This window comes from Suricata suricatta, chromosome 10, assembly GCF_006229205.1.
Source record: "Suricata suricatta isolate VVHF042 chromosome 10, meerkat_22Aug2017_6uvM2_HiC, whole genome shotgun sequence".
Taxonomy (NCBI): domain Eukaryota; kingdom Metazoa; phylum Chordata; class Mammalia; order Carnivora; family Herpestidae; genus Suricata; species Suricata suricatta.
Window position 1 is genome coordinate 127,465,247 of NC_043709.1, and position 12,580 is coordinate 127,477,826.

Here is a 12,580-nt window from a genome sequence, read left to right on the forward strand (position 1 = left end):
GGGAGATGTGACACCCAGGGGATGGGGCCCGGCGAAGGGTGCGGTGAAGGGTGGCCCAGCCCAGGTGAGGGACAGCCCCGCCCCCTGGCTGTGCAGCTGAGGTCCTGGCCCTCGGCCAGAGCAGGTGGGGAGGCTGTGGCGCAGATGTGCAGGAAGTTGAACTGGGAGAGGACCTTCACCACCGCAGCAGTGCCAGCACCAGAGGGGATCAATGCGAGTTAAAGTTAGTTGGGGATTGGATTAGCAACAAGCATGTAGAAAATGAAGCAAACCAAGAAAGAAGGCAATGATTAGTTCAAAGGAAAACAAAAATATTGTGCTGGAAGGAAAAAAGAAACCCTAGTGGACTGCATGGCTCAGCTGTGAAGGGCTTTTATGCAGTCTGAGCAGCGCGAACTCGAGAAAGTTCTTCCTTCCAAATTAGAATCGGTGTGGTTGAGATGGGTGGGAGAAGGTGGTGGGGAGAGGAGAGGACGGGAGTGGGAGGAGATGGGGATGGGTGGGAGGGACCCACTGTGTCTTTTCATATTCAGTGGCGAATCACGGGCGTGATTTTCCTAAACGAAAACAGGTTTTAAATGAGAATTATGTTATGATTTATTTTAATGAGAATTATTTTCAACAACTGATTTTCATAAAAACGTGCTTTCTTCTCTTTTTTCTCTTCAGAAATTAAAACACAGAGCACGGGGCTGTTCCCCTGACATCAGACAAATAGACCTTGATGTCAACCGCACATTTAGGGACCATATCATGTTTAGAGACAGATATGGGGTTAAGTAAGTAAACTTAAATGTTATAAAACATAGATGGTGTTTATGAATAGTGTTTATTAGAGTCTTTGATAACTTAAAACATGAATGAGTAGAATGTCTTACATGAACTGTAATTTCAGTGTGCATCCTAAGGGTTTAAGCTCATCTGGTCCATGTTGTGTGAAACTTAGGATGTAGGTTAACTGAAATTTTTTTTACCTATGACATAGTAGATGCCATACAGTTGGTAAAGAATCATTTTATGATCCAAGACTGCTTAAAAATATGGTAGCTACTTTTATTAAAATCTTAGTAATGAAATTCGAGATTGTGTTACTTTCAGAGAACCATGTCAGTGACAAATAGATCCCTCTAAGTTTGACCCCAGAGCATAGTTGAAACAAACAAGAAAGAGGAATGAATGAATGAATGAGTACTCTAGTTTACGAGCAAGAGGAATAGTTTTGTAGACCTCAGAATCAGCTAGAGTTCAACAAGAGAAACAGAAACCAGTGAGAGAGATGTGTATTCAGAGATTTTTTTTTTAATTTTTAATGTTTTTTATTTATTTTTGAGAGACAGAGAGAGACAGCACGAGCAGGGGAGGGTCAGAGAGAGAGGGAGACACAGAATCCGAAGCAGGCTCCAGACTCCGAGCTGTCAGCACAGAGCCCGACGCGGGGCTCAAACCCACAAACTGTGAGATCATGACCTGAGCTGAAGCTGGACGCTCAACCGACTGAGCCACCCAGGTGCCCCATTCAGAGATTTGAGAGGAATTGGTTTATACATAGTGGGGACTGACTGTGCACGTCCCCTGTGGGTGGCAGGCCATCAGAAAGGACAGGCTGGCCCTCCTGAGCACACACCGGGCTGCTTTCCACGGGAAGAGTGGCTTCAGGGAAGCCTCACCACGGCTCTTCCAGACTTTCAACCGATTAGATCGGGCCCAGCCAGCCGGTCTGGGACAATCGCTCTACTTAAAGTCGCTGATTATAGATTGTGATTGTATCTACAAAATGCCTTCTTTCAGTAACACCCAGGTTAGCTTTTGAATAACTGAGAGTTGTAGCCTAGCCAAGGTGACACAGGAAACTGACTGTGACAGTGTATCCATGTCGACTCCGTTTCCAAATACACATAATACCAGGTCATACTTTTGCCTGACGTGATTTTACCTAGGACTGAACTATGTTGCCCAGGCTAAAACTATGCCAACATCCTGGCTGTGGGACAGATAGCGCCACATAGTGGGGCTCATTGAGAGCACAGACAGCCCCCCACACAGTGTTGCCCAGCCCTGCAGGGATCGTATGGAGCGGGCCCTGTAACTCAGGCTTCTCGAGGCCTCCGTGGTTCTAGCAAGCTGGCTGCTCCCATGGGGACGTTATGTAGTGAGAACAGTTCAGTGAAGGATGGCAACACCTGTCAGAGATTGGGAAGCCCTTTGTGTGTTGTGGTGTAACGTTTATCAGAATGAATGTTATCTAGCCTTAAACTTAGACCGTGTGTTGTTCACATTTGAGCTGGGGGTCATTTCTTGGTTACAATAGTGATTTTGTTTAGATGATCCGTTTTCAGGCAAACTATTTGTTTAAGTTTGTAATTTTAAAAATATGTGAAATAAGTAAATTGTGTTCAACATAAATTCTCTTTACTCTAGGCAACAATCCCTATTCCATGTTCTTGCCGCGTATTCGATTTATAACACGGTAAGTTGGAGCACACCCACCCATAGCTCTTTGAGTTGTATTGTGAGAGCTAGAGGGACTCCTGGGGCTCCTCTGGCACCTGTGCATCTTTTCAAGGCTCCTCTGGTGACCCTGGGGTCTTAGAATGGAGCCGACTTGGAAGTGGGAAAACCCCCACATGCCAGTGAATCTCTTGTTCTGTTGTTTTGTGATGTTGTTGTCTTGTTTTCATTTTACACAGTAGTGCTGAGAATGAGCAGGGCTAGAAGTTTACGGAGTCAGTGGGCAGATTAATTTTTGCATGACCCTTGATCACTCCTCACCACCTCTGGGACCCAGGTTGCCTTTGAGGGTCATGTTTCGTTCATTCAGTGAGGTCCATTCAGGCAACATCTGGACCTACTTGCCAAGCCCAGGAGCTGGCTCAAAGTAAACCTTTTCATAATGGACCGTGTTGCTTTTAACGTATTTATAACTCAGGGCAGGATGCTAATTTGGGGAAAGATCACTTAGTGTTGAACCTAATATGGATGTTAAATAAATGCTTATTGACTGGGTTCTAAGGAAGACAACCTTGAACCTTGGGTGTGTAATTTCCATTACATTAAAGCTTTTAAGTTATGAGAAATTTCAAGCTAGGGCAAGTTAAAGAGTTTATTAAAGGCCTTTTCATAGAAATGAAGCCATGATTGGGCCTCATGGAATTTGGAGCTGGACAGTGAGAGTGAGAAGACTTGACTGAGAAAAATAACTATACTCTGTCTTTTCCACTCTGGGGCCACGTGGTTACTCTGATTATCTCTGTAAACTGTTTGTCCCCCATCCCTCTCAAGATTCCTTTGTCTACTTTTCACTTTTCCCATGGCTAAAAAAGCACCCACAGACTCAACATGACCATTCTTTTTAAATGCATTCCACCATCAGACTCCATCTCCAGATCTCCTGGAGAGAGTATGTGATTAGTCTGTAGCCGATTAGCTGTTCCCTGGGGTCAGGTGACCTCTTCTACTCCAGCATCTTGGGTTCATGGGGCACAAACATGAAGCCCGAAGACCCCAGTGTAAGCAGGGAGTCTGGGGAGGGGAGGAGTATTGGACTGAGAATCATACATACAAAGGAAAAATAAACAGCATTCTTGACGGAAGGCATGACGGTATTGAGTAGGGGTAATACATATAGTTTTAGATTTTGTCCACATTTCTACATTATTCTGAATACAAATTTATTCTTTTATAGCATATAGCTCAGTGTTGTAGAAATTGTAGTCTTTATTTGTAGAATTGCCCATTATTAATGTGTTTAAGCATTTTCTGATTATTTTGTGGGGCAGGTTTTTATATACGTGTATACATGTGATCCGATCTGAAAACCCCCAGTTTCTTTGTTCTCTTTTACCTTCAGGAAGTTGGATATTGTCAGGGGATGAGCCAGATCACTGCTTTGCTCCTCATGTACATGAATGAAGAGGATGCCTTCTGGGCCCTGGTCAAGCTATTCTCAGGCCCCAAACATGCCATGCATGGTAAGAAAACCCCAGAGTTTACAAAAAACAGTAAACAAGGAAGAAGGGGGAGAAAGGTAAATTAAAACAGAGTCAGACTTTGGAAGATGCTTGTTAGGGTTAAGGACAAAAACTTAATGTCTGGGAACTTGTTCAGCTAATTAGTGTTTGTGAGTCATTTCTTATTTCCTCCTTCTTTATTGAACTTTGCTAAACATTTCTGTTTGCGTTTATATCCGTTGTGTTTATCTTGAGGTATACTGTTGGCATTCTGAAATCTTTCCTCACCTGCCCCCAGTCGGTAGAAACTAGTTTAGGTTTGGAAGAATTTCGGAAGAGCTGTGTTACCAGGAGAAATGAAAGGTGCCCTTTGCCCAAAACTTTTAAACTGTCATGCAATTCTCATTTCAGCGAAATGTGTGCTTTACTTTTTGTAGCCATAAAATTGATTCCATTTTACAATAAAAGGCCGCTGATAGCCTGCTGTGGGTACCTTATTATTTAACATCTCAAAACTTACATGGGTTTTGGTTTTCAGTTTAGAAGATTGTTTTTAATAACCTTTTTCCTATATCTGCCAAGCATGTACAAGTTTAGAGTTTGGATTGCAATGTCTCTCAGAAATAAAAATGCCGTTTGCCCGTCTAATGCAAAATTATGTTCCCAGTGTCATCCATGTGATAATACCAAATTAAAAACATTTTTAACATGAATCACTGTAAGAAATGGATCATCTATTTCCATTTGTGAGTAAGCTTTATGCGGTGAGGAACCTGCCACATGTTTAAAGTGATATTTTAACATTTCAGAATTAGGACTATAGCTTATTAAATCTCACATTCTTACCATGTGGTTTTTTATGGTGGTATTCTGTGTGTGTGTGTGTGTGTGTGTGCGCGCGCATGCACGTGCATCTCCCTCAGTTTTCCTAAGTGAATCTTTTCTTTTTTTATTGACTGCTATTACTCCCCCTCCTCCTAATGATAACGGTCTCTGGACACTCGGTATCCCATCAGTAGCTTCCAAGAGCAAGAAGTAAGATGCAACATAATTGAACTGCCATCAGACAACCACTTGAAAAGGCTTCTTGAAGAAAACTAACTGTCCCTTGTCCATCTATATGTGTCCTCACCACGGACGGTGTTGGTGTTCCTGTGGACGACAAGGGGTGGTCCAGTCTCAGGAGTGCGCAGTCATGTGGAAGACTGCCCCAGTTCAGGGAAGTCCTTTCTTTCAAACGCACCCGACAGCTTACTTTTAGCAGTCGTCACCAGTCTAGCCTGTAAAGTAGTATTCTTACTATCCTGACATTTGCATTTGCTGTGCAGCTCAGGTCATTATTGTGGGTAAGTTTATACTTAGAGCTACTTGCTTCTAGGTCTGCCAATGGGATTTTACAACTAAAGGTTGCCTCAGTTCTTCGCATCTCCTGTATGATAGTGATATCACTTAGAAATATGTAGAATAAAGTGAGGGCTGAAGAAAATGAGATCTTAAAATACCAAGTCGGGGACATCACTAACAAGGGAAGAAATGTTAGCATCTTTGAGCTGGTGTTAATTACCAAGGGGCATCATTGCCTTTTTCAAAATGAGACTTTTCCCTGAAATTCTTCCAATTCCCATTCCTATCAAATTGACCAGGAAAGCGGCACAGATACAGTTTCTTTTTTTTTTTAATGACCTAATTTCTCTGGAAAATGTTACTATGGGAATCATAGAATCTCGATCTCTGGAAATTTTTCCAAGTACCTTAGAAAACGGAGAATCAGTTAAGAAATAGTCCTTCCCCAAAGATTGTAAAGCAGTGTGTCCCAAAAGCATGTCTCTTGGGTTCTTCGAGGAACAGAGTTTTAAATTTTGGAAACAGATGTTCTGTGGACAAAAAGATGGACTCTAAATCTCTGTTGGAGAGAGCTAAACAAAGTTTCTTTAGTTTAGGAAACGTGTTAGGAACATTAAGAAGTTCTTCTGCATGTGAATACGCAAGAAGGGCTCGGATGACATTCGGTCCTTCCTCTGGATTCTTTTTTATTTTTTATTTTTTATTTATTTTTGATTCTTTTTTTAAAAACAGAGGACAGCTATGAACATATTTCAAAGGTGCAGAAAGCCCAGGCTGGAAATAACTAATTGGAGAAATGATGCATCTGTTGAGGATACATCCTTTTTGAATGCATTGTAAATAAACATACATGTAAGGTTCCATGAGATAAATACCCAAAATCAGTACTAATTTACCATTTACTATTTGTTGCTTCCTATAGATTATATTGTATAATACAGATTATATTGTATAATCAGATGGGATAACCTACAACTTTAGACACCACGTTGACTGTTTAGTGCCAGAATGTCAGAGATCACTTACAGAAGGGATTGAAAGTGACAAAAACTTTGGAAGTACAGTCCTAATGAAGTTGTTCGAGGAAGCCTGAGAAAAGTAATGTTTGTTATATAGTACATTGACCATAAAACAAAATAAGTCCTCAAGATTAGAATAACCTATAAAACATTTGTGCATTTAAACTGTAAGGGACTCTTAAATCCAGAGAACAAACTGAGGGTTGCCGAAGGGGTATTGGGTGGGAGATGGGCTATGTGGGGGAGGGGCATTTAGGGGTGACTTGTTGGGATGAGCACTGGGTGTCACGTGTAAGTGACGAATCACTAAATTCTACTCCTGAAACCACTGTTATACCATATATTAAATAATTTGATTTTAAATAAAATTAAAAAAAGGAAATTTAAAAAAATTTGTGTGCTTAAGATATACTTTAAGATACTTCAAGAGAACAGATAATCCTGATAAATGGCTTCAGTTTTCTTTTTTTCTTAATTTCTAAGTTTCCCTTTTAATTCAGAAATATTGTTCTCTTTTATATTTTACAAGATTATAGGAGATCTTTGGCAAACAAATGCTAGACCACACATTTCATTACCCAGAGCTCATACGCAATTATTTCCTTGCTGGAGAGGACAAATATCTTACCAACTCCTGGATTTTTGTTGTTGCTGACAGTTAAAAATGAAAACAGTGTGTTTTTTTAAAAGAGGGGTTTTTGTTGGTATTGTTTATGAAAAACAATGTTTTTTATGTTTGTATTCTAGGGTTTTTTGTTCAAGGTTTTCCTAAACTCTTGAGGTTTCAAGAACATCACGAAAAAATACTGAATAAATTTCTATCCAAGCTTAAGCAACACTTGGTAGGTAGATGTGACATTGACTTATACCCACTTAAACCAGGAATGAAGCTAGAGAAATTGAGTGCAGCTTTTGGTCCTAATTACTTGATTGATTTGCAGTGTTGTCCAGATCATTTCATATATACTTGTCATTGCCGGGTGTTTGAAGAGCATGAAATTTGTGAAATTTAATTTTTTTTAATGTTTATTTTTGAAGGGGAGACAGAGCGAGAGTCAGGGAGGGGCAGAGAGAGGGAGAGAGAGACACAGAATCTGAAACAGGCTCCAGGTTCGGAGCTGTCAGCACAGAGCCTGACGCAGAGCTCGAACTCATGAGCCGTGAGATCATGACCTGAGCCAAAGTCGGATGCTTAACTGACTGAGCCACCCAGGCGCCCCGAGATTTGTGAAATTTAGTACTGATGAACCATCACAGCCCTAACTCACGGAATGAAACCACTTCTTTGCAGATGATGTATATACATAATATGGTTTTTAAAGATATGTGATTTCTCAGTAATTTTGGAGGCTTTTTTGTGGCACCAAAAGTACTTTAAGGCTCATACAGACATCCTTAGTGAACCATATATATGCTCTCCTATAAAGCACGGTAAGTTAGCGAAGCAGAGTTAGTTCACTGTAAGATGTATTCTGGAGAATCAAAACATATTTTAATCCTGTCTGAGAAGGATTTATTCTTAGGGTGATTTCCAGAAATGAAATTGAAGGAGAAAGGGAGCAAGAAGAGAAAAAAACTAGAAATACTCCAGCATGGAAAGGATTTGGAATGAAACGGTTTTGTTTAGTTTCGACAGTCACCTCCCAACAGCTTTCCTAACTTTTAGTATTAGATTGTCATATTTCGTTTGCTGCAATCCAGAAATTTGAAGTCTTTGTTTTTTTCAGGACTCTCAAGAAATCTACACAAGTTTTTACACAATGAAATGGTTTTTTCAGTGTTTCCTTGATCGTGTGAGTATTTATTTACAAAACCCAATCATAAAATTGTAAATACCAGATGAGGGTGAGCTGTTAATCTTATCTCTGTTTTGTTTTTAATTATAGACTCCCTTTACACTAAACCTCAGAATATGGGATATCTACATCTTTGAAGGAGAACGAGTTCTTACCGCTATGTCTTATACAATCTTAAAATTACACAAAAGTAAGAAAATGTTTAAGTATAAGGATTTCACGAAAATCAAGGCTTGATTTAACTCTGATTTCTCATTCCCCACCCAATTTCAAATTCATTTTCTTTTTGTGGTGAATTAAAACAATTCTTGAAAGTCCATGAGGAAGTCCTGTTCAGCTGGTAATTGGCTTTTCTTGGTTCTTTCACATGACTAGAAGCTGATTACATTGCAGAGGTCTTTGATTTGTTTTTCTATTTCAGTTTCATTTTTACACTGAAGCAATAGAACCGGTGTCCTGATTTCACTAATAATATCATTCTGACCAAGTGTTTGCTTCTGTATTCCTTTTCATCAGTATGAATCCCAGGTTTGTAATCAGAGACGAGAGAAACCAGGCACTTAGTTCAGAGGTCTGGAGAGAGGACATTGTCCATCACTGTTTCCTTCATCCAGGAAAACAGCATCCAGCTCCAAGCCATAGACCGGCTGTGGGGAGCCTCTTGCTTATCTCTCTGCCTGACTGCATTGTCTCTGGGGCAAGGACAGCCACTGTGTCTAGCGGCCTGAATGCAAGATGGCTTTAAAGTCTTCCATGGCCGTATTTCAAGGGCTGTTTAAATTTGGCGTGCTCGGCCTTACTTCAGAAATCAAGAAATGAGAGTTTTCTTTATGAATATGAAGAACCTTACTCATCGTTAAGCATCTGTGCAACCTTTACAGCTGTAACTCCTCCTGGTAACTCCTTTACGGCTATAACCCCTCCTAGTGACTCCTCTTGTTACTCGTGAGAGGAGTCAGCGGAAGCCTTAGAACTTCAGAGAGCACGTCAGGCCTAGGTCTTAGACACAGTGTCACCTTTGTTCATCCTACCCCCTTCCGTTATTCTTGGAAGACTCATCTGTTCAGCTTCCTCCCTAAATTATAAGCTAACTGAGTACTTGGGGTCATGTGATGTTTTGTGTTTTCCCCCCTGTTGTGCTTGGCATTGTTCTAAGTACTTGTTAGGTCTTTTAATATAAAATTATTTGATTGCTTACTTGAAAAACATGACTTCGGATTATCCAAAGTGTAAACACAAATGAGAAGTCCCTATAAAATCAAGTGTGTATTATTTACTCTGAAAGGGATTCAGCAGTGCTGTGGCTCACTTCCCGCGCAGCCAGCCCTCGCTCCGCCAGCACACAGGCCGCAGTCCCCCGAGAGCCGTGTCCCGAGACTCAGGGACTCTGTCAGAGCCATGAAACCAGCCTCTCCTCCGTCTCCCCCTCCTCATCCCTCCCCTCCTCTCCTTGTCCTTTCTCCCTTTCTGGATCATGAACTAAGATGTGGAACAAAAGTATATTTTTATTAAAATATATATGTATTAGTTTAATGGTCGCTAAACAGTGAGAAAGTAGAAACAGGATGTGTATTTCTCCGTAGCTCTGTTTGCCACCTTAAATTATGTTTTATTTATATGACTTAAAGTTTATTTATTTTTGAGAGAGAGAGTGAGCACAAGCAGGAGAGGGACAGAAAGGAGAGGGAGATAGAGAATCCAAAGCAGGCTCCAGGCTCCGTGATGTCACTGTAGAGCCCAGTGCGGGGCTTGAACTCACAAACTGTGAGATCATGACCTGAGCTGTCAGACACTTAACCAGCTGAGCCCCCCAGGCGCCCTTTATTTATATGACTCTTGCTTAATTTTGGCCAGTGAAAAGTTTCTTCACTTTACTGCTTTGCAAGTAAACTTGAAGCATGATAATTACTTTATATCCTATCATATCATTGGGCTAAATCGCTATTGGAAAAAATGTGTCTGTTGCTTTATAGTTTTTTCTTAGTTAGGAAGACAGAAACTTCAGGATTCATGTGAATTTGCTTCACCACCATATAAAACTTCAAAAACTGTGTCCGGGGCACCTTAATCAGCAATAGCTCCTCTAAGATTTTGTTCTTATTTTTTTTCTTGATTACCTTAATTGTATTTAGAAACATTGTTATGGGCGGTTTATCACACAGTGGTTTTAAATAGTAAAATAAACAATAATAATACTAATAATAACCTGTCTGATATTAGAAGACTAATTATACAGTACATATATCCAGTGGACTCAAAAGTATAATCAGTTTTCTAAATTGTGTACACACATCGACTTGTAGGGCATTGGCTAGTGTGATCTTAGCTGATTTTTGCTTTTTACTTTGTATCTGTAATTTCAGTTTTTTAAAATAAAACTAGTTTCATAAGTAAAAATACAAATAAAATTAATCATCTAGATTTTTTTGGAAATTCTGATAGAGTCAGAATAGAGACTTGAAATGGGTTGGTGTGTGGTAGGTGGAGCTTCGTAACAGTAAAACAGAAAGCCCTCATGTCATCCTGCTTGGCCTCTGTCTCTAACAAGTGCTTGTTCTGGGTTAATATTAATGTCTAAGGTATGGATAGTCTTAAATAAACCAGTGAAAAGATATTTAGCAGAGTTCATTTCCCCCCTCCCCTCCCCGGTCTCCTCAGAGCACCTGCTTTTCTCTGTGACTGCTTTAATATCAGGAAAAATTGTTTTATTTGTTTATTTAGAGAGAGTGAGAAAGAGAGCACTGTGTGAGCATGTGAATAGGGGGAGGGAGAGAGAGAATCCCAAATGGGCACTGCACTGTCAGCACAGAGCCCGATGCAGGACTTGATCTCATGAGCCATCAGATCATGACCTGAACCAAAATCAGGAGCCAGGCGTTTGACTTACTGAGCCAGCCAGGCGCCCCAGACAACATTTTTATCTTACAGAGGGTCAGTGGCATTTACAAAGCTATGTATAAGCTGTGTGCTGTGCCCTTTCTGGGAGATGCGACCCCAGAACAGAATGCGTCATCCCACCCTGAAGTAGCCGGTGACACAGCATTGGTATTTCTGCCGTTCTCTCGTAGAACACCTAATGAGACTGTCTATGGAAGAACTTGTAGAGTTTCTTCAGGAGACGCTGGCAAAGGATTTCTTCTTCGAAGATGACTTTGTAATAGAGCAACTTCAGATTTCTATGGTAGAACTGAAGCGCGCAAAATTGGACCTTCCAGAACCTGGTAAGAAATACTCAAGCACTCTGTATCTAAATCACAGTTAAAGTTGGGAAACACGGTGCAGTTAGCACAGGCCGCCTCTGTTTCAGAACGTAGCGTTTTGTGCACTTGCAGATGGCAGGCTGTTTGGGCCATTGTGCTCACTTTAAGAAAAAGCAAACGCATTAATGAGATCCGCCTCCCATGACAGAATGACTGTACTGTCCCGAGTTAGATTTAGAAGGTCTGAGTGGCAAATAATACTGATGAAGAAAAGTAATCATGGCGCTTTAAATGAACATTAACAGTGACCTTTATGGTCATCGTCTCATGGTGTAAAACCATAAGTCATAGCAGAGAAAGTAAAAGAGCCATTTCAGAGAAGAGGAAACCGATACTGGAAGGCTTACGTCCGGAGCTGTGGACTCGCAGATGCATCAGTGACCCTGGAGTCCCGGCTCTGTCACTGCTGATCCAGGATGCCTTGCAGTGCGTTGCTGCGTAGATAGTATATCATTTGTTTCTCTCTTTAAAATTTTTAAAAAATTTTTATTTTGAGGGAGCCAGAGAGCAAGCAGGGGAGGAAAAGAGAGAGGGGGAGGCAGAATCCCAAGGAGCCTTGGCACCATCAGTGCAGAGCCCCCCCCACATGGGGCTCGAACTCACAAACCCTGAGATCATGACTTGAACCAAAATCAAGTCAGACACTTAACTGACTGAGCCACCAGATACCCTTAAATGTTTTTTTAATGTTTATTTTTGAGAGCAAGAGAGACTGAGTGCAAGTGGGGGAGGGGCAGAGAGAGAGACACACACACACAAAGTCCGAAGCAGGCTTTAGGCTCCAAGCAGTCAGCACAGAGCTCTATGCAGGGCTTGAACCCACGAACTCTGAGACCATGATCTGAGCCAAAGTCAGATACCAACCAACCGAGCCACCCAGGTGCCCCTTTCTGGCTTGTTTCAGTACATCCTCATCCACCTCCCATGAGATTTGCTGCAGGGTGCTGTGCAGGAGATCCAGCACCTGAAGAGAAGGACATGGGTCCTGTGTCAGGTGCACATAGGAGAGACCAAATTCACACTCTCCGATAACTGATAACACATGAAGTGTAAATAAATAGGACAATTGGGGAAGGACCAAAGGAAGGGTGGGATGAGAGACAGAAAGAAAGTGTGGAAAGATCACAGCAAGAGTAACTCAAAGTACTTCTTGACAACGAGTGTTGTCCTGAGAAAAAGGCATCCCCCCCCCCCCCCCCCCCCCCCCCCCCCCC

General features: G+C 41.4%; 1 protein-coding gene across 4 annotated transcripts in view; it reads left to right on the forward strand.

Annotated features, from left to right (window-relative positions):
• Positions 1-12,580, forward strand: part of USP6NL (USP6 N-terminal like) — a 173,297-nt gene that overhangs the window by 132,926 nt on the left and 27,791 nt on the right. For all 4 annotated transcript variants that reach the window (XM_029954760.1, XM_029954761.1, XM_029954759.1 and 1 more), the window contains 7 exons: positions 670-779; positions 2,419-2,467; positions 3,848-3,968; positions 7,058-7,152; positions 8,038-8,103; positions 8,197-8,296; positions 11,175-11,327. In XM_029954760.1, coding sequence (XP_029810620.1) covers positions 670-779; positions 2,419-2,467; positions 3,848-3,968; positions 7,058-7,152; positions 8,038-8,103; positions 8,197-8,296; positions 11,175-11,327 — 694 coding nt within the window. The remainder of the gene's footprint in view (positions 1-669; positions 780-2,418; positions 2,468-3,847; positions 3,969-7,057; positions 7,153-8,037; positions 8,104-8,196; positions 8,297-11,174; positions 11,328-12,580) is intronic.